The sequence below is a fragment of the Rousettus aegyptiacus genome, unplaced genomic scaffold (genome assembly GCF_014176215.1).
Source record: "Rousettus aegyptiacus isolate mRouAeg1 unplaced genomic scaffold, mRouAeg1.p scaffold_m13_p_7, whole genome shotgun sequence".
Classification (NCBI taxonomy): Eukaryota; Metazoa; Chordata; class Mammalia; order Chiroptera; family Pteropodidae; genus Rousettus; species Rousettus aegyptiacus.
The window spans coordinates 92,044,502-92,067,659 of record NW_023416310.1 but is presented as its reverse complement, the minus strand read 5'-3'; the positions used below and the strand labels follow the sequence as shown (position 1 = coordinate 92,067,659).

Below are 23,158 nucleotides of genomic sequence, written 5' to 3'. Positions count from 1 at the left end.
AGCTCTGCCCAAGGGGAAGCTATGGATATGGGCTTCAGGCTCTGATGTCAGAGCCCTAACTCTTAACACTCTGCTGAGCTACCTGTCTCCAGTCCACAAACACACCTCAGCCAAAACTGAAACTGGCTTCTCTGACTCCAGACCCCGGGTCTTGAAAACTAACACCACTTATTTTGTTCATGCCCAAATATGTAACTATAGTTTTTAATTGTCACATGCTACATAACAGAGGGCTGGATGAAAATTTATCTGACCAATTCTTTACGGTTGAACATTAGGTTGTTTCTCATTCTGCGATATAAACTTGTGATAAAAATCCTGGTAGCAGAAATATGTCCTGCAACTTAATTACTTCCTTGTGATAAATTCCCAAATAATTCCTTGTCAAAGGGTATATGAATACATTTCCCTTATGAAGGCTCACATTGATTTCTACTCATTTGCTCTGGAAGCATCTGAGGCTATGCACTTCCTTGCATCCTCACCAGGACTGTATTATCACTATCCTAATCTTCTTGAAAAGGTAAGTGAAAATGGTACCTCATATGATATTAAAATTAGATTTCTTTGACTTCTTTTGTAAATTCTTGTTCTTGTCCTTTGCCCATTTTCTATTAGGGTGCTAATGCTTTTATTCTATTCTATTGTGTCTCAATGATTATATAAAGAATTCTACTTCAGGTCAAGATGGCAGAGTAGGTAAACATTGTGCTCACTTCCCCTCATGACTGCATCAAAATTATAAATTATAGAACCACCACCCTTGAAAACCACCTGAAGTCTAGGTGGACAGAAATCCCATAAGTAATGATATAAAGAAGAAGTCACATGGAGACTGGCAGGAGGAATGGAGATGTGAACGGAGCTGTTTGCACACCCACGTGTGGCGGTTAAGAAGCAGGCAGGGTGTTTCAGCTACAGAGGTCCCCACTAAAGAGCCAGGGGTCCCAGCCCCACACCCAGTTCACCAGCCCAAGGCACTAGTGCCTGGAAGAGGAGTCCCCACAACAGCTGGCTGTGAAAACCAGCAGGGACTCAGTCTGAGTGAGATGGTGACCTGTTGGAAACTCAGGTGTCATCTTAAAGGGCCCGTGCAGACTCACTCCCTCACAAACACTCACCCTAAGCAAAGGGACGGCAGCTCGAAAGGCACCAGGGCCATATGGGGAAGAACTGAATTGTTTGGCTTCAGGGCAAGGGCTGAAAGGGTGGCTTTCTTCGTTATTTTGTTCCTTTGTTGAGCCCTCCCCCACAGAGCCCAGGAGGCGCAGGCAGGCACCATGTCAAAGTCTCCATTAGTCCAGTTAACACAGCTCTGGCCCCAGCCTGGTGATTCTCTGAAACCCGCTCCACCGAATTCATATACCTGGTCAGAATCTCTTTCAGTAGCTAACCCACTCAAAGGGCCAGCCTTAACCTGTGATGCAGACTTTCTCAAAATTTCTCAAAGGTCCACAAACCCCAAACAAGCAGTGGCTGACGTTGGCGTGATCTGTACCTCTTGCCAATGACCCCAAGGCCGGCACTACTGGTAGCTGGCTATGGTTGACAGCAAAACCAATCCGAGGTGCCTCCAAGCCCAGCACAGGCAGTTGCCAACTGAAAATCATTTTGTACCTCCTACCGGGTAGCCGCGGGCTGGATACAGGCAGCAGCTGACCTTGACCTTCATTGGAGCCCTTCCCAAGAGGCCCCAGAACCAACACATCAGCTGGCCAGCTTCAGACCACACCAGAGCATCACCTAACTATCTCCACAAATGACATACCCAAAGGGCAGACTGGACAGGCACCAGAGCCCCACTGAAACGAATCCTGCAACATGGGATCAGCCCCTACACAATAGCTTGTCCACTGAAGTCATAGCGAGTCCTCAAAGCCAGCCCGAGGGGTCAATCCCACCCACTGATGTGCCAACAGCAACTAAGGCTCAACTACAATAGAAGAGCACACACAACTCACACTGAGAGCAGCTGACTCAGGTGAACAGGGAGACTGCACCCCTGGGCTCCACAGGACACCTACTACATAAAACCCTTCTAGTAAGACTGGGAGATGTAGCAGATCTACCTAATACATAGAAACAAACACAGGAGGTAGCCAAAATGAGGAGATAAACATATCCCAAATGAAAGGACAAAACTCCAGAGAAAGAACGAAATGGAGGCAAGCAATCTTCCAGAGGCAGCATTCAAAACACTGTTTATAAGGGTGCTCAATGAACTCACGGGAGGAACAGATGATCTCAGGGAAAACTCTAACAGAGATAAAAGGAAACATTAAAAAGGAGATAGAAAATAAATCAGAAATTAATATAATAATGGAAATGAAGACTAAATTAGCAATGTAGGAATGAACAGCAGATTAGGGGAAGCCGAGGACTGAATCGGCAGTTTGGAAAACAAGGAAAACATCTAACCGCAACAGCAAAGAGAAAAAAGAATTTTAAAAAATGAGGACAGTTTAAGGGACCTCTGGGACAACATCAAGCATAACAGCATTCACATTATAGGGGAACCTGAAGAAGAAGAGAGCAAGGAATTGGAAACCAATTTGAAGAAATACTGCCTGAAAATTTCTGTAACCTGGCAAAATAGACATACAAGCCCAAGAACCACAGAGAGTCTCAAACAAGATGAACCCAAAGACGTCCTGACCAAGACACATCATAATTGAGATGCCAAAGGTTAAAGACAAAAATCTTAGAAGCAGCAAGAAAAAAGCAGTTAGTTACCTACAAGGGAGTTTTCATAAGATTATTGGCTGATTTCTCAATAGAAACTTTGCAGGCCAGATTGACATGAAATATTTAACGTGATGAAAAACAAGGAAGTACAACCAAGATTACCCAGCAAGTCTGTTGTTTAGAATTAAAGGAGAGATGAAGAGCTTCCCAGATGAGAAAAAGGTGAAGGAGTTCATTACCACCAAACCAGAAATACAAGAAATGTTAAAGGAACTTAAGCGAAAAAAAAAAAGATTAAAAATATGAATAAGTTAATATCACAAAGAAAAAAATTCTCACTGACGAAGGCAAACATATAATAAAGCAGTGGGTAAACCAACACTAAAGCTAGCACAAAGGTTAAAAGCCACAAGTAGGATGACCGTGTATAATTAAAACAGGAAATTAAAAAACATAAACACAAGAAGCAAAAAATAATGACAAAAACATAAACATGGAGGGGGTGAGTAAAAATGGTAGTAATTATAGAATGTATTTGAACTTAAGTGACTATCAATTTAAAATAGACAGCTATAACAACTTGGTATATACGAAGCACATGGTAAGTACAAACCAAAAATATTCAAGAGATACACAAGAACTAAAGAGAAAGAAATCCAAACACGACACTACAGCAAGTCAACAACATACGAGAGCAAGAAAATAAGGAACGGAGAACTACAGAAACAATCAGAAAACAACAAAATGGCGATAACCTTTCAGTAACTATTTTAAATGTAAATGGATTAAATGGTCCAATCAAAAGATGAATGGATTAAGAAGTGGTACATATATGCAATGGAATATTACTGAGCCATAAAAAAGAATGAAGTCTTACCATTTGCAACAACATGGATGGATGTAGAGGGTATTATGCTAAGTGAAATAAGTCAGATGAAGACAGACAAATGCCACACAATTTTACTAATATGTGGAATCTAAAAAACAAAACAAATGAACAAGCAAGACAGACATAAACTCATAGTGCAGAGAACAGACCGATAGTTGCCAGATGGGAGGGGGTTAGGACACTGGGTGAAAAAAGGGAAGGGATTAAGAAGTAAAAATGGGCAGTTATGAAATAGTTATGGAGATGTAAAGTACAGCTTAGGGAATATAGTAATATTGTAATAACTATGTATGGTGTCAGGTGGGTACAAGACTTACCGGGGAAATCATTCTGTAAGTTATAAAAATGTCTAACCACTATGCTGTCCACCTAGGCTAATACAATATTGAACGTCAACTGTAATTAATTTTTTAAAAAGAATTCTTGCCCTTTATATATTGAGAATATTAAATTCTAGTGTATTACAAATATGATTTCTTACTTTTTAGTTGCTGTTGTTCTGATGGCATTTTTAGCATAAATATTTTCTAACATCATTCAGTCATTAGTCTTTTTACTTTGTAGTTTCTATCTTTGATACTGTTCTTAGCAAGACCTTCCTACCTCCAGATTTTAGAAATAGTTACCTTTTACTTTTATTATTGTTATAGTTTAATTTTTACTTAATCTGGCTATATATTGACTAGATATGCTTTAAGGATCCATCCGACTTTATTTTTTGTTGGATTATTAAATAAAACCATGTATTATATAAGGTCCTTTTTATACTGATTTGAAACGTGTTCATCACAAACTATGTATCTTTATGTACTAGCATCTATATCCGGTGACTTTCAAATCCTAATTTTTGTGCCTTTATAGTACAGTTTACTACATGGGATGCAAGTCTCTCTTTATGCTTTTTCAGAAAATCTTCATTATTCATACATTTTTTGTAAATCAAATTTATAATTATTCTTATAAATTCTATTATTTCTAATTACATTAAAATGATAGATTAGCTTTAAAGCCTTTTTTTTTTTACATCCTGACCAGAATCTACTCTCCAGTTGTTTTAAAATCTGAAAACCAAATGATGGAAATCCAAATAGCTAATAAACACATTAAAATGTGGCTAAGCTTGTTAGTAATCAGGGGGAGTGATGATTTAAACAACAATGAAAGACTATTACACACTAGACTGGTAAAAATCAAAAGATGAGTTAATATCAAGCGTGGGTAAGAAGGTGAGTGAAAGGAAGTCTTACACATCACTAGTCATATTGTTAATTGGTACAAACACTTCGGTAAATAGTTTGGTGTAATCTGTTGTATATGAAGATACACATTCCATCCCCAGCAGTTCCCCTCCCAAGAATATACCCTAAAGATGTGTGGACTTAGAGTGAGTCTTACATGTGCAGAAATATTCATGAGAACATTGTCATGATACTCCCAAACTGAGAACAAGCCAAATAGCCCAACGATTGGATAGGCAGGTAAATTACAGTATATTCACATAGCATTGAATGTGAACAAACTGAAACTACGTGTGGCAATTAGGATAAATCTGATACACAGATTCCTGAGCAAGAAAAGCAAGACACCAAAGAAACAAGTAGGATTTAACATATGAGATTTATATATATACACACACATACATTATATGCACATGCATGTTATATATACATATATATGTACACATATATAACATACAGGGAAAACTAAAGTATTGCTTAGAAGTGTATATGTGGGTAGTAAATCTATGTAGAAACGGAACAAAATTATTAACATAAATTCAAGATAATCGTTACTTCCAGAGTCGTGAACAGGACAAGACAGTGGTGGGGTCGAGATCCTATTCTGTGACCTGCATCATAGCACTTGGCCATTTATTTGCTTTTAGCTACTTGTTAAATTGTTTTTATGTTTTGTTTTCTACTCTGAAATTAGATATAGAAATACTTTAAAAACAAAACAAATTGCCCAATGGTTTTTTGAAGGAAGCTGAGTCCTTCTCACCTCTATTTGTACCCTCTCGGGAGCTGGGGACCCCCCTAAAGCGTTGACGAAAGTCCTCGATTATTTCCCTGCTCTCGTTTTTCAGCTCTTTGAAGGCTCAAAGAATTACCCGTCTGTTGTGGCTTTGCATGTTTTTTATTAATGTTCTACCAAAATTCCTCAGTGCCTACCTAGCACACCATGAATGTTTGTCGAAAGAATGAATTTATATTCAAATGTCTTCATGCTGGAAATCAGAATATGTAGAAAAGAAAGCAAAAGGATATTCATAGACTCCAAGAACAATCCAAGGGGACAGAATTCACAGCTTCTATGCTTATTCCGTTAGGTGTTTCGTTAGCACAATGGTCTGTTTATCCCTCAGAGTTCTCTAAGTGAGATTCTGTCACCTGGGAGACAATCTCAGATGACTTGCTGTGAGATACTGAGAAGGGAAAGCAGAACGATGGCCCGTTCCATCCAGTCTGCGAGGTACCAGGGGGTAGGGCCATTCTCTCCTAAATTGCATGGGGAGCTGTGGCTTACAGAGAGGACACAGCGATGCATAAAAGGTGACTCCACTAGGGAATGAGGTCTGCTTAGTCCTTCTACAGCTGGCTCCTACAGTCACGGTCAGTCCTGGGCATTGTCTCCAATTGGATGCTGTCCACAGGATTTTACTTAGAACTTGAGTGCACCGCGCAGGGCAAGCCTGTGTGAGCAGGCCCCACATCGCACCAATTTCCTTTGTCCAGAGCCAGCACCTTACTACCAGGGCCTTGTGTGTCAACTATGTGTAGCTTTGGGCTAAAACTCCCATTGAGGATATTTACCTCTCTAGAAGAATGCTTTATTTTCTGAGCACTTTCTAGGTGCCAGGCACTGTGCTGAGATTTTAGCATGTACTATCTCACTTAATTTGTCACCTCGATAAAGACTGCTGCTTTATTATTCTGATTTTACTGGTGAGGGTTCTCAAACTCGGCCATCGACTTGTTCAAGGTCACAATAAATGATGAAGGCAAGTTTTGAACTCAGATGGCACAGTCCCAGAGCTAATGGTTGCAACCACAGCTTGATTCATTGATTCAGCATCAATCATTCATTCAATAAATGTTTCCAGTAAGTCTAAATGCCAGGTTCAATACTGGACACAAGCAGATAAGATACTTGCTTTTGCTTCATGCTTCATTCTCCCTACTCCACTCCTCAGGAGTTAGGGAAATTCTTGGAGGAGTATGTAGATTATAAAAGGTTCACTTTGTGTCAAAGTGCTTAGAAATTGCATAACGGGGAGTTTCCACAGGTGGTAAAATTGACTATAGCTCTGCCTAGCACTGGAGTCCATTCAAACAACTGTTACAAAGTGTAAGTGCCCCGCAGCTGTAAAACATTTTAAATCTTAGAGTGCCCACTCCCTCTTCTCTACCCCTCCACCCCCCCTTAGCAGGCTGCAAATGTTGCCCTGCCTCTTCGGGATGGCTGCAGGGGAGAGCCAATCCAATGTCTGTAGCATCAAATTCTGAGCATTGTTTCCCACCGTAATAGAAATTTCAGTCCTTTAGCACAAACCTGTCAAATCAAAACAACAAATAACATCTTCTCAGCCTTCTTGATTTCAGAGTCAGCCACACATTTGAGACCTGATGGTATCTAACTTTTCATAGATGCATGTTCTAAATAAGAAAATAATGTATCCCCTAAGGCCTGTGCATGCCTGTAATGTGGGTTGATGAATGAGCCTCTGGAGAGAAATTAGAAAATAAGAAATTTTTGCCTGCTGTGAGCAATCTATTAATGAATGACAAGCATCTATAAAAGTGTTTGTACCCTTTACCCTGGTATTTTGCCTTTGGAGGATCGTGTTGGAAAAATAGACTTGTTAAGGTCTCAGGGAGTAAAACGGACCTAACTTTTCTGTGTTTGCAGCACCTGAGATGTTCAACTCCAGAAGAGAAGCAGGCTATTCCTTCGCCGTTGACTGGTGGTCCCTGGGGGTGACAGCGTACGAGCTGCTGAGAGGCCGGGTACCGTAGAATTGCATTTCTTTGGTTACTCTTCCAGCAAGGTGCAGTTTTAGAATGAATTTTTTTTTTTTGCTAAAAATCAAGCGGTTTGAGAGGTGAAAGCTACAAGCTACTATGCCATGTGGTGCTGATAAAAACCTTGGGATTTCTGCACATTCATTCACTCTCCTACATATGGAACCAAGCATGCGAGTTCACATGAAATTATGCAGATAAAATTAAATGACTGATGTGGAGATTATATAAAGTCTCAGAGAGAGGAAGTCAATATGCCTCACTAAATATCTTGTGCAAATGTATTTGTTTGTAAGTAAAGCATTTGTAGTCACAGTATAGGACTCTGATGCTGACAGACTTCCCCAACACAATTCACGCCCTGTCTTGTGGGATACCCGCCTGTCATGTGGCTCCCGAGTTCTGGGTTCAGTGGCAAATTAGTGTCCTTTGAAAAGAAACATTTTTGTTTTTTAATAGGCGAGGCAACCCTTGGTTGACCTCACAGATTGCAAAGACCTTGTCAGTTTACAATCCTTATTTTTTATTTTATTTTTTACGCCTACAGCACCTGGTCTTCATAGGTGGTCTCCCATCCAAGTACTAACCAGGCCCGACCCTGCTTAGCTTCCGAGAAAAAGAAACATTTCTTTAAGAAAATACCTAAGTAGAATTTTGCTGAGGAAATATTTTTTTCTCCCACTCACACTATTTTACCTCTATGGTAGTTTCCTTGTCAGCCTTTTTTTTTTTTTTGCTTTAGAAAAGTGAAGAGAAGTTACTATTAGGTTGCTGGATTTTACGTGTGTGTGTGTATTTAAGTTCTATTATCTTAGCAAATTCCAGTTATACAATACAGTGTTATCAACTTTAGTCACATTAGATCCTCAGACCTCATTCATGTTATAGCTGAAAGTTTGTACCCTTTTACCAACCTCTCCCTGTTTTCTCCACCCCCGGCCCCTGGCAACATCTTCTCTTCTGTTTCTAGAGGTTTGACTTTTGTTCTTTTTTTTTTTTTTTTAGATTCCACATGTAAGTGATACCATACAGTATTTGTCTTTCTCTTTCAGGACACATCCATGTCACAAGCAGCATAACGTATATATCATTATGCTGTATACCTATATATATATAGATATACAGTGTACATATAGCATATATATACAAATTTATATGTAAATAAAACATTTATATTTATATATATAAACAAACATGAATATATATAAAAATTTATCTGTATATGTATGTGTGTGTGTGTGTGTGTATCATCTTTATCCATTCATCTGTTATCTGTTAACAGATACTTAGGTTGTTTCCATGTCTTGAACTTTTATGTAAAAAAAAAGATGCTGTTGCTCTCAATGCTTGCCTACCTGCCTGCCTCCCTCCCCCTTCCCCTCCTCCTCTCTCCCCCCCACCTCGCTCACACTCACACACTCACACACACCTTTTACAAACACAATCTTTAAATACCTTGGCGTTCTTTGCCCTTTAGAACCAGGTTAACTTTTCCGATTTGCCTCCATTTGCATGACTCTGACTCTTATGAACTCACTTTAGACTTCCTCCCCTCTCAAAGCATCTTGGGCTTTTTTTTACTTCTTATTCCTTTGCCTACAGAGATGTTTCTGAAGCTAAACCCTGGTCTTCTTAACAAATCACTCTGCAAATAAGTTTGGGAATTGCTAGGCTCCGTTTGCTTAAAGTTAAGGATGTATCTTAATTCCAGACTTTTCAGAGCCTTAGATCCAATGTATGTTGATCGTTTCTGGAGAAGGACATGGTACTAGACTATCCCAAATTTCTCTGTGGGGAAGACTTTCCTCCAGGTCTTTTTATATCTGAATCCTATTTATTCTCATAGCCCATGACAACACAGCACTTATCTGAAGAGACTTTCTCTGATCGCTAGCTAAATTGATCTATATCTATTCCAAATATTTATGTACTTTATCTGCTTTATGAAGATTCTGAATTTAAAATTATTAGAAAATATAGGGAAGCAAAAAAAAAAAAAAATGAAGGTAATATCATCCGTATCCTCTAAGGCAAAGAAAATTCCCACTAAAAAATTAAACCCTCCTTTGACCTTCTGATCCCACCTTCTAGAATTCATAGTTTGCTTTTCTGTTCTTATTAGGATAATCTATTTTTCACATACACGTTTATGCCTTATTACTATTGTTTCTGCAAAAACAGCATTATGCTTTATCTTTCTGTTGAAAATTTTTTTCACTTAAGATAAAATGTAGAACTTTCTATATCAAAACACCTAAATCTACTTTTTTTTTGATAAAATTTATTTTGTAAATATAGTGACCTTGTAAATTTTTCCAGGTGTATCAATTTTTATGTTTTGATTTCTTTTTACTATTAGATTGTAAATTCATTAAAGGTGAAATATGTATCTCACATACTTTAGTAGTAGCCACAATATTTAACTTTAGATAGGCACATAAATGCATAGTGAATAAATGGAGAAATGAGTCACTACAAGTCAATTCTGACACATTCCAGGAAAGAATCACCAAGTAGGCTGTATGTAACTGTTTTAAAATATAACTAATCTGAATAAATGAAATGCCAATATCTAATTATAACTATCAACACAACTGAGCCATAGAAGAAGAGTGTTAAATAATAATTTCTCCTCATTTACAAATTCTTACAGAAAAATATGAGCCTCAAAGAGAAATGTGCTTGAAAAATGCTCCTTGGTTTCTGAGCTTGATCATAGTCTTGAATGGGTCCCCATAACTATTAACCTGTTTCATCATCTCTGTCTCCCAGAGACAAGGTCAAGACAAGGTCCATGCCATCTCTAGTTTTTATTATTATCCATATTAGCTTATGATAGAGACATACTTAGTTTTGCAGTTTTGCACTAAGTATACTATTCTTTGCTTCTGTGGTCTGAAATATGACTATAATCACATCATTTTCTCCCGTCTAACATTTTCCCATTTCCACCTCGTTTATTCTTTGTATGTTCATCTTAATTTACATACTCCCTTAGAACTGACTGATATATCCTGTCATTGCACACTGTAATTTTTCTTTATAGTGTATATTTATTTGTGGTTTCCCTCAGTAGACTCTAGCCCCCGCTAACAGAAGTCATTCTGTCTTGTACTTCACGGTATCCCTAAAGCCCAGGAGAGGTGCTGCAACATGTGGAACATAGTAGGCATTTAATAAACATTTGGCAAATGTAAATCTATAATCCTAGTAGTTGATGAATTAACATGGATTTCTAAAATTTTTGAACTAGGAAAATAAGTTCTATTGTATAAGACAAAGGCAATTTGACTTTTTAATAAATAAGTTGACAGGCCATGAGGATTTTTGAAAAGTATTAAATTCGGTCCTATGGCCTTCTAAAGTGAATGAACACACTCTTCAACCAGTTGCTTGCGGCATCCCTCAGTTAATTATGTTTATCGAATCATTTTGTGGTTTTAGATGGCTAAGAAACAGTGGGTTCAGAAGCAGCAATGAATCAAAGAAGAAAATTAGGAAAAAAAATACATGTGCACATGCATGTAACCCTTTGAGTATGCCAAGCCTGACCGAAGTCTTAATGGTAGACATTGAATGAATTACATGTAGTAACTCACAGTGTCCTTTGGCTAGCAAGTAGTCAATAAACGCTGATGATGATAATGAAGTTCCTAGCACTCCTTCCCTGATATTGAGTTACATGGGTCATTTCCACTGTGTCTTTACTGAGACAAGTGAATTAGCTATGGTTCCTTATTTGGCCTCTAGGGAAGACAGATGTGGCAGGTACTTTTAAACCTTGCATAAAAAGTAAAGTTTGCCCAGTCTTCTTTTAGGGCATCAACTGTTAGCACTTTGACATGCTATGTGTGGAGTTGAGCCTGTCTTCATATCACCTTTATTGATGACTCACCTTGTTGTTCACTGTTCGCATTTATATCTATCCCTTTCTACCCTGTGTCAATAATAATAAAAACATCTCTCTTCTGTACTGTGTCTAATATATCTTAGCCACTCTGTTGGGAACTTTACACATATCATGCCGTTGAATTTTCCCAATAATCTCATGAGGTGTTTCATTTTACAGATGAAGGAATTGGAACTCAAATTGAGTGACTCTGTTTAGCCCTCAAATTCTTTTCCCTTCAGAGCTCCAACACTTATTTATATTACCTTTTAATACTGATTTACAACAGGGGAAAAATTCAACTCCTCCATTTCTCACAGTGTAGTTCATTAGTCCACAGTCATTGACTGAGCATCTCAGAAAGGCCAGGCAGATACTTAGTAGATGTATATATCCATATTAACTTATTGTTTAATATGGAGATTTTTTTCATTCAAAAAACACATAATGAGCATCTACTAGGTAGTAGGTCCCATGTACAAAATGTGAGTATGGTATATAATCTTTGGTTTTAAGTAGCTTACAATTTTCATAAAAGAAATTCTAGCATTAATAATTCCTTTATGAGAGATTTACTATAGGTAAAGACTGCCCTCTTGTGGACATTTGTGAAATGTGAAAACTATAATAACGTCACCCGCCCCCAAAATAAAAACCATAAAAGAACCTGGTTCTCTCAGAGGTGAAAATACATTTACCTCATAGTAAAACTTGCCACCCCATTCCATGGAACCAGGTATTCATAGCATGTGGTATGGGATTGAAGTTTTCTCGCTAAATTTCTGTTCTGAACATATTCGTTATGATTAAAACAAGTAAAAAGAGGTATGTGGTAAAACTCTATATCTCTTTATAATCAACACATAAATAACAACTTTTCAAATTTCCATTTACTGAGCACTTGTCCAATATTTTATGTAAATACTTATATAATTTATCTTACAAAACAGTTCCAAATTGGCATCTCAGAGGTGAATTTAGCCCACAGAAACGTTTTGTTTGGCCCAGCAGAGTTACCAACTTTTAAGAATTGTGAGATTTCACAGGACACTAGATTTCTGGCGCAATTTTTTTTAAGTATGTGATCTGGCCACACTGGGCCATATATACATGGGACAACATAACAACCAGCTGGACGGAATTAGAAAATGATACTGAGATTTTACTAGTTGAAAATTTAGCTTGGAAACATTTACAAAGCAAAGTTTTTTCTTTTACCCTTTAAAATGAAAACTCTTCTTTTCTCCCTTAAGAGACCATATCATATTCGCTCCAGTACCTCCAGCAAGGAAATCACACACATGTTTGAGACAGCTATTGTGACTTACCCTTCTGCCTGGTCACAGGAAATGGTGTCACTTCTTAAAAAGGTAAGAAGGACTGCATGACAAAAGTGATAAAAAAAAAGAAGCATGCTCTCTGATTTGAGATTGGAAGTTAGTTCACAGTATTGGAGGCAGTCATAATAATATCCATTTCTAGAGTGGGGTTTGTAGCTAACAGCTTTCAAATACATGGCTTCATCAAGGCAATGCGCATGTCCTCTTGTATGTCCCAAAGCCATCTCAAACTCAGTGTGCTCCAAATGGAGTTCTTGATGTCTCTATATTTCCTGGACTTTCTCCAATGTCCCCTCTCTCAGTGACTGTCCTCTCTATCCATCCAAGCGAGAAACCAGAAATCATTCATCAGCCCCACATCCAAACCATCACCAAGTTCTGTAATTTGACCTTTTAAATATTTTTTGAATCTGTCACTTTCCTCCATGTCCACTGCTGTCCTCCTAATCTTATTGCCATCAAGTCTTGCTTAATACTGGTTTACTCCTGTACACTTTTACATACTCCATCTGTTCTTCATTCTGCCCCATAGTGATCAGTTCAAAGCAAACTTCATTGTCTTCCCATTGTTCTTCAAATAAAGATCAAAATAACTTGTACAGTAAAAAGGTTCTGACTACCTCTCAAACCCTATTTTTGACTTTTGTGCCCCTTTGGATTACACGTAAACTGCACTGACCTTTTTCTCTTCTCTCCCCCTCCACCTCTTCACCCTCGTCTATCGGTCTCTCGCCACAGGCCCTTTGCACATGCTCGTTCAGCCACCTAGAACATTGCCCCCCTCCCGGCTCTTCCAGCTCCCTCTTTTAGACCAGTTCTACTCAGTGTGATTCACTGACTGGTTCAAGTCCCTGAATTGTTTCTGACAGGCTCATGACAAGTACAGAAACTGAGAGAAACATTTAGAAATTTTTAAAGCAATTAGATATTGCTGATGCCTCTGAGCACATGGTTCCTGGACTCCTCTCACCGAACAGGGCACACGCCTATTTGGTGATGTAGGATTCAAATCGCAAATTGCACTGGTGTGGAGTCGCATGCTAGCTGTGTGCAAGACCACCACGTACTGGTTTCAATGTGCTGGAAGTGAAAACAAACAAGTGAACAAATGACTGGCCCCTCTACATAGTTTGAAAAGCACAGTTTTAGATCTCAGCTCGAATATCACTTGGGAAGCCTCCTTCTTTTTTAAGCTTATGCCACACTATCCTTCCATCATAGCATTTTGCACAGTTTGAAGTTATGCATTACGTGTGTGTGATCCTTGGATTGACGATCATTGTCCTCTGAGCCTCATAAGGGAGGGACCACGTCTGCTTTGTTCACCGTTATTTCCCTCACATCAAACACAGAGCCTGACAGGTGGTGTTTGAATTGAGGAGGTCCATAACGTTCACCAGATTTTCAAGGTGCTCATGTTCCCCCTAAAATATTCAGAATTACTGTAGCAGGAGTTCAATCATATGTATTGAATGATTACATGAGAGGAAGAATGTGGAGCCCAAGAGGATGTGCTTGGCTTTTGTCAAAGAAAAAAAAAAAAAATGCCCAGGCGGCAGCTGGTCAAGGAAAAGAGCTTTTAGGACTTAGGATTCAAACCTGTATCTCTTGTTTATGGGCCGAGTTCTCTGTTTCGGAATAGGGACAGTGCCGCTGGTGATGTCAAAATGAAGACCGGCGGGGTCATGTTCCATAAGCAAATTTTCCTCAGTCCCAAGACAGCCCTCTTCACCCCAGAGCTGCACCCTGATGATCTCTGGCTGTCACCTCCAGGACATTTCTCAGGTGGAACTGACATTTCCTGCTTGAGGCAGAGGGTTGATGTGCTGCTGTTGGCTCTGGAGTGGCTGAGGTGAAAAACACCTCTAATCTCAGTTCATAAAACCCAGAACTAAACAGTCACCTAAGGTACATCTTATCTGTACCTCCCCCAGTAGATGTTGATTAGCTGTAAAACAGCTGAAATGTTTAGTGGGAAATGAATTTCATTTGTAAAAACGGATGTGCGTTCGCTACCTATTAATAGCGAACTTTCTCTTAGGCACTTCGCACACGTGCCTCATCTAATTCTAGCTGCAACCTTATGAAATAGGTTACTCTCACCTTTTTATGGATGAGTTTAATCAAACTGAGATTTAAAAAACTTGCTCATGGTTAGGAATTAGAGGAATCGTCAATCAAAGATATGTTCAACTCAGTAGGACAAGCTATTTTCACTCGCTACATTGCGAAAACCAACTTACAGTTCATTCTAACCACGCATTACTACATTATCTGCTTACGCATGCAGTTGTCTGCATTATTTGTTTAAGGGGTTAAGGAAGGGGAGCACTGCCTTGTTTCGCTCCCACACCTCAAAACATTTAGAGGGAATTAGTGTGTTCCTATTGAGCCCTGTTTTGACCTTCCTTGTGACCTTGGTATTTGTATTCCATTGGCAGCTACTTGAACCTAATCCAGATCAACGGTTTTCCCACTTGTCCGACCTTCAGAGTTTCCCATACATGAATGACATGAACTGGGATGCGGTTCTGCAGAAGAGGCTCCCTCCAGGCTTCACTCCCAGTGTGAGTCAATCCCAATAGGCCCGTACTAACCCCCATTCGGTGCGCGGTACAGTGTGTGCCAGATACCCACGTGGTCTCATTAGATACACACACTGGTATTGTGAGGCGGCCCCAGCTCCTGCTGGCCACAAAGGCCACGTGGCTGGCAGGTGGCCAAGTTGAGATTCTAATCCAGGACTATCTGTGTCTGGATTTGTGACATGCTTTTATCTAGAAAGAAGCCCCAGTCCTCCTAATACGCAAGCCCTCACTTAACATCGCCGGTAGGGTCTGTGGCTTTAAGAGAAACAACATGTAACGAAACCATGTGACCACAGGCTGATTGACACTAACAAAAGTGTCTATGCACCTCAATCTTATATAACAAACCGGAACGTCAAGGACCTGCTGTAGTCATTTCTAGGAATCTTCTCTTTGAGAAAAAAACAATGCTTTCTCTGATTCCAAAGATGCAGAAACTCGTAACCATGGGGTTCCATGAGTCAAAAAAAGGGTTGCAAACCGTTGGGGTTGGCATGAGGTATTATTTTCAGCATTTACCCCTCTTCCTCTGCCAGGAGATACATTCGTAACAATGAAAAGCCAAAGGGAAATTCGTAACAATGAAAAGCCCTGCATGGGTCCCTGACCAAGGGACATCTGTGGCCTGCTGCAGACCCCTGGTACACGCGGGAGTCCAGAAGCTGAGGCCTCGGGGCCCAAGCGAGGCCTGTAGCTCCTCTCTCGCGCACAGCCTGATTCTACACATTCACTTGTAGGCAGATCAGCAGAATAATGTTTTTAAGGGTCCTGTAGAGACAACTCAGAGTCTCCTGTCCTTATTTCCGAGCCAGACGCCTGCCGTCGGCAGGCGGGACTGTGACCCTTCGTGTGCAAACAGAAGGGACACACTCGGATGGCGCAGGGAGGGGAGCGAGAAGGCGCGCGCTGGGATTCTGGGGAACCAGCACCTTGCAGAGCAAGGAGGTTGGGCCCAAGGACTTACCTGGTCACCTTGCAGGATCCAGCAGGGGCCTCTGGTACCAGGTTTCCTATGTCGCCACAGAGACCTTGGCACCTCCTCCTGCCGCTTCCACTCGGAGGCACTGCGCTCTGCAGCTAATATCGGTGCTGCCTTAGCTGCTCTGCGCATGTTCTGACCTCGCTGCGAACCCGAATCACCTGGGGGCTCGGGAAACGTGCGGTTTCCTCGTGCTCAGCAACACCGATTCGATTCGCGGACTCCAGCTGGGGAGCCAGGAATCATCCGCCAGCATCAGGTGATGCCGATCTGCAGGACCGTTAGAACACACTCTGAGACACATAACCCCAAAACTCAAACTTTAGAAAAATAACTGTCATTGGATTTCCTTTCTAACTCACCGAAGGCTCATGGGGAGTTTAGAACAATAAACAAAATGTAAAAGGAAAGAATATGAAAAACCATGCTGGCAATACATTGTCCCAAACGTAGAGTGGGCGTCTCAGCTTCTCATCCTTGGGCTGCTCCATTAGGACCACGTGTGTTTCTCCGTCCTCGGCCTGGTGTATTTTTTAGAATGATACAGGAATCTAAGGAGTGTGCCTGCCTGTCTTCCTTGCAGAAAGGCAGGCTGAATTGCGACCCCACCTTTGAACTCGAGGAAATGATTTTGGAGTCCAAACCTCTTCACAAGAAAAAGAAGCGTCTGGCAAAGAAGGAGAAGGAGATGAGGAAATGCGATTCCTCTGAGGTGAGCAGGTCCCCGCCAAACTCAGAGTCAGGGGGATCTTCCAGGCGCCTGCGATTCGGGTGAGAGCTTCTGCTGGGAGGTCTTCACTTTGCCTCGGATGGTCACCCCTCCATCCACACAGCCATTCATTCCTCCACTCACCCCCTCAACTAATAGCCATCCATCCCTCTCTCCATCTGTTTATTGAGAATACTTTTGTAGAGAACCTGTTATCTACCAGGCCCTACGTTAAGTACTGGAGATAGTTACGAGACATAATTCCTGCATTCGAGGGCATCCCTGTTCTCAAAGATATAGTCTTGTGGCGAAGATAGCTCTGCAAGCAAATAAGTAGCCTCAAGGTCCTTAATTTCTCTAGTCCATATCCTGTTGGTCACAGAACTGGTCTCTTGCCAGGTTCCCACCTTTAAGTGCTTTCTAGAGCCCTCCAAGGGATGCCCAGCTGTGCCGCAAACCCATCTTGCTTGTTCCCTGTCACTTCAACCGTCTTCCTCCTAATCATCTGCTGTTTTTCATTTCATAACCAACTGGCTTCTCCAGGATTACTTTTTCCTATGTCCCTACAGAGCTTGGCTCAAGCTGGATGCAGACTCTTCGTAACAAACCCCCAAATGTAGCAAAGGCCAAGAGATCATCTTTATTATGCGTTTCCTCCAATTTTAGAGATAACAGCCGTGTGTGAGTTAACTTTTTATCGTGCCGGCCAGACCCTTCACAATCTGCCCGCCTTTCTCACCCACTCCTGTACTATGCCCCTCACGACCCTCCAACCACACAGACCTGGCAAGTGTGTGAGCCTCAAGCACTGTACGTTTTGTTCTTCTTCAGGACCCTTGCTCTTCCCTTTTTCTGGAATATTCCCTTAAATCATCACGTAGGGGGCTTCCTCTCATCCTACGCATCCTAAATACTACCTTGTCAAAGGTGAGGTTCCTTCGCCATCACTCTCTTCCTTAGTCCTTATTTTTAAATTCCTTTGTGACATTAACATAGTTTATGAATATTTCCATGTTTATTTGTGTTTCTTTTTCTGTCACACTAAAATGAAGCTTCTTGCGGGTGAAGATCAGGCCAGGCTTTCCCGCCGCTGTCTTCGTGGCACCACGCAGTGCCTGTATCGTGGCAGAGGCGCAATAGGAAAGAGGCTCAATACATTGAAAGGGAAGCAACTTTATAACTGGACAGCGGAAATGGTTACTGCTGTCCTTAGAGTTCCAAGGTCAGGCTCCATCCATGGGACATCTTCCTAGGGTCCTCTCTCGTCCTCATCCTTCCCCACCCAGCCACCAGGTTGCAGCAGCAAGTGTCGCTCCCCTAATAGGAAAGGCTCTGAGCCACTTGCACACAGGACAGACAATTTCTGATACCGGGCAAAAGAGAAAAGCAGTTTCCTCTTCCTCCCAGGTGTCATATCAAACTCAGAACCATTTACTAAGAAGCGGCTCTGGCCATGATAAAAAACAGGCCTTTACATTGCTAATCGGAGAAGTTTACATCCTCTTGACTGTTTTATTTTGTGTTTAACTTTTTTATTGTGGTAAAATATGTGTAACATAAAACTTGCCATTTTGATCATTTTGAAGTGTGCGATCCAGTGGCATTAAGTACATTCACAGTGTAGTGCAGCTATCACCAGTATTTTCAAAATTATTTGTTACTCCAAACCCTATTTATTTTTTATTGCTTTCAGCAATATGTTTTCTTTTTCAGAGTACAAATATTGCACCTCCTTGGTTCAACTTTTTCTAGGAATTTTATTCTTTTGGTTACTATGGAAATGGAATTATTTTCTTAATTTTCGTGGATCATTAAGTACTGTTTATAGAAACAACAGATTTTTCTGTGTCGATTTTGTACACGATAACTTTGGTGACGCATTTGTTAGCTCTAGTAGCTTCTCATGGATTCTTTGGGATTTTTACATATAGGATCACATCATCTGCAAATAAATAGTTTCACTTCTTCCTTTCCAGTTGGATCCTTTCATTTCTTTTTCTTGCCTCATTGCTCTGGGTAGAGTTCCAGAACAATGTTGAACAGCGATGATGAAAGCAAGTGCCTTTGTCTTTTCTCCAGTCTTAGGGAGAAATATTTTTGTTTTTACTATTGCGAATGTTAGCTGTAGGTTTTTTTGTAGATGCCTTTATCATGCTATATTTACATAATATTTTATATATATTTATGTAAATGTTATATATATCTATAAAATATAATTATAATACATGTAATGTGTATATAAATACATACATACATATGTACAAAAATATATAAACATGTCTGTAAAATAAACACAAAATATATGAAAATAAAATATTATGTAAATATGTTAAAATATGTAATATTTTATTTTCACATATATTTTATAGAACAATTTAGTGTTAAAAATAATTTTCCTGAGTCTTGACATAGAGCTTCTGCTCCAAGGAGCTGTCAGATTGTTTCTCCTGTATCTTCGTGTCTCTCATAATACCAGAAACCTTGGGGTTACAAGTACCCCCATTTGAGAATAAGAGTGAAATGTAGTGGTCTTTTTTCTCTCCTCTGTTTTGCTACCCTTCCTGCTTCTTGAAATTTCCTCTCCTTTTTGTAGTTGTCTCTCTTATCACTTAAATATTTTCCCAGGAAAGAAAGAGCACGCTTCAGTACTTGATTAATTTCTAGATTTTCTAATTCCTAGATTTAAAAAAAAATGAATGAATGAATGATATTTTTTCCTTAGAGAAAAATATTTCTCATCAGGAGTGATTTGGAAGTTCTTGGTTGCAGACTTTTCAAACACTGGATCTGGGGTTGACATCCTGAACCTGATGATCGTCATCTATCTTTTTAGGTTAAATTTTTCTCATGATGATGGAGAAGTCATCGATAGGTGTTGAAAGCCAGACAGTGAAATGTTTAAGCACACGTTTTTAATGACTGAAAGTCCCAAATAAAGACAGCGCTGCTCACTGCACCCGAACTCTATTCAGTCGACCCCAGCACAGCTGTCGAGGGGGACGTTCAATCAGAATTCAGTGTGGAGATGTTTCTAGGCTATTTATTAAATCCAAGTAGAGCCTCCAAACCTTTCATCTGAGGGCCAGGAGATGAGAGGTGAGTAAGTAATCAGCTCAATAAACTCTCGTCCCCACCTGCCTTGAAGCCATGTTTGCTTCTTGGGCTGAGGGCCTGGCTGAAAGACATCAAGCTCATAAGCCATAACTCAGATCTTCCTTGCAGGCTCATCGTGGGGGAGCAGAGTGTTGGTGTACTTTATCCTCTTGCTCTTTCTTCCCTATCTGCTCCCCTGTTCTGGCTGGGGTCTCACTCAGGCTAGCATCCATTTTGGAGACATTGGTACTTCTTCGATTTGGGCCATGCAGCAAACAGACACTCAATCGTTTATTGGCTGTTTGAGGATCCTTTTTGGTCTGCTAACTATACCTCTATTTTTTGTTTTCATTGTTCACCTGGAAGACATGCCTTCTTCAAGAGCACCTTGAATCTGTCCAAAAGGAGTTCATAATTTTCAACAGAGAAAAGTAAGTAGCTTCTGGAAGAACAGCAGCCCAGCAAGAACGTAATGTGTCAGCCAGACTTTACTTGCAAAATGTGAATACGTTTATTAATATTTTAATTTAAACTACAAAAATGATGCATATCCATAATAGAACATTTGAAAATTTCAGAAACCTTTTTTTTTCTTGCAAGAAATTTCAAAAATTGTAATGGGGGAAATGAGCTTAGCATCAAGCTTGTTTCTGGGAAGGGAGGAAGAATGGGAGAGGAATCGGGGACTTACACATTTAAAATTGGTGACGTCTTTAGGACAGTTTCATGCCTCTTTATAAATTGTTGGGCTTCATACTATCATTTCAAAATCTTAAATCTTATTTTTTTTTCCAGTGAATAAACCCTCTTTCTTTTTTTTCTTTGTTTCCTTTTAAGAGTAAAAAGGAACTTTAATACAAGACAAGCACCTCTAGCCTCGGAACAAACCAAAGACCCACAAGAAGAGGATGGCCAGAACAACAACCTGTGAGAGCCTCAACATCTTCTTCTTGGGACATTTCCTGGCACCTCAGGCCAGGAACTGCGATTTCCACGTCAGGAAGAGCTGACAGTAGTTCTCACCTCTCCACACCTCACACACCTTAGAAAATCTGAGTGCACACCTTTGGAAGGGGGCGGTGTGACACAGTGGAGAGTCCCCTGGGCTCCTGGGAGCTGGTTGCATCACTAACTAACCACATGACCTTGAGCAAGTCACTTAACCTCTTTCTCGGCTTTGATTGATTCATCTAAAATGAGAGAGTTAGACTAGATGAGCTCTACTCTGCCTTGTGACTGCTACCATTCTGTTATCCTAAAGAGCCTTGGTTTTTATTTCAAAAGGAATATTTGGATGTAGATTTATGTTTCCACTCTTTCTTAATGACACTGTGACAAATAGACAAGTGGACATCGGCGGGTGATTGAATGAGGCTCTTCAGAGCCACGAAACTTCATAGAGAGATCAGAATCCCCAAGCCCGACTGAACAGGGATAAGGAATTGGGTCAGGAGGAAATGAATGAGACCGGATTAGAAGTAGCACAAACTGACGACCTTCCAGTGGTATGGTGACGTCTGTAAGCCATATCCTATTGTACCGGCTAGCGAAAGCCTGCTGTGCACAGCTGTCCCAATGTCCTGTACAGTGATGTGAAGTTGGGAAGTTGAAAATGGTAGTGATGGGAGAATTTACACCATGAAAATTGGCAAATGCTACAAATCAGGGCTTTACCCCCCTTCCCCTCAAGCCAGCTGTTAAATATTTATTAGCACACCACTTGCCTTCTTAATGTTTCTTAAGAGCTAATTGTCCTCTTAAAATTAGCAGAGACCTGTGTCTGGACAGGATCAGAAAAGACTACTGTCACATTAAAAGCATGTCCATCTTGTATAGTGGAGTTTTAAACAGGAGTTATTGTCTAAGGTAGAATGTGAGGTGAATTTGGATAGTAAAATGTACCCTTGAAAATCCCTTAAATTACCCATAACATATGCTGGGTATCTTAGTGAATCCCAGCACAGTGAGCCATCCTTCTATAATGAAACTAGGTTGCTGCTTTTGGGTCATTTTGATTTTGTTTTTTACTTTTATTCTTGGTCTAATTTTTGGCTAGTTATCAGATGAAACAAAATGCTGAACAAATTATACATGCCTTTACAGACTAGAATTACATCAGAACCTTGGGATGCTCACATCTGAGAGGCCTAAGGTCACAGACAAAAGGAAAAGCAGTATCATGTCTTACCACCTGTGCTCACTGCAAGAATGGTGGGCAGAACTGCCTCATTGTTAAAATATTGATGTCTGACTCTTATTTACTTATTTACCAAACACAAAGTTTAATTCATCTGAGATGTGCATGTGATGTATCTCCACTCTCCTGATACACAAATTTTTGCAAAGGAACTATTTTGGGGAACCTACAGATTCCACTGGTTAGAGTCAAGAAGTGAATAGTCTTGGTGGGGAACTGATTTAACCCCTTGGCCACTCAGATCACCTAAACCTTGTCCTTGGTTATAGAGAGAATGGGCCTCACCAAGATGGCGGCAAGCTGGCAACAGGAGAGACCAGACTGAGCCATTTGGGAAACCAGACAGATGGAAATCGGCAGGAGAAGTGAGAGTTATGGCTACCTGCTCCACGCAACTTTTCCAGGAGGGAGTTTGCGTTAGGGCATGTGAGCTTGGGTAGGATGCCAGCGCTGGATTTTAACTCAGCATTCACAGTTGTCTCTTCACTAAGCCAGTAGGCCCAGAACTTCTGGCAGAGCTGTGAAACAGTGCCTCTCTGCTTTAAAGAGCAACCATATTTTTGTTAAGAATTAAAGCCAGCTCTTTTGCTCTGTTTGATTCCTTTTCTCTACATTCGCCACACAGTGTCTGTGCTGTTTTGTTTTTCTCCAAACACTATAAATTCTAAGTGCTGGCTCTCAGTTTCACAGAGTGGGTGGGTCCACAAGAACGAAAAGAAGGTGGCCAGATTCTGCTCCAGGCTAGTAATCAGGAGTGTCAGGGGCCA

General features: G+C 40.4%; 1 protein-coding gene across 2 annotated transcripts in view; it reads left to right on the top strand.

The window, feature by feature from the left end:
- The window catches only part of STK32A (serine/threonine kinase 32A), a 90,018-nt gene that overhangs the window by 65,391 nt on the left and 1,469 nt on the right, over positions 1-23,158 (top strand). For both annotated transcript variants that reach the window (XM_036225225.1, XM_036225224.1), the window contains 7 exons: positions 7,484-7,581; positions 12,739-12,855; positions 15,267-15,392; positions 16,976-17,104; positions 20,561-20,625; positions 21,032-21,121; positions 22,661-22,756. In XM_036225225.1, the coding sequence (XP_036081118.1) occupies positions 7,484-7,581; positions 12,739-12,855; positions 15,267-15,392; positions 16,976-17,104; positions 20,561-20,625; positions 21,032-21,121; positions 22,661-22,756 (721 nt within the window). The remainder of the gene's footprint in view (positions 1-7,483; positions 7,582-12,738; positions 12,856-15,266; positions 15,393-16,975; positions 17,105-20,560; positions 20,626-21,031; positions 21,122-22,660; positions 22,757-23,158) is intronic.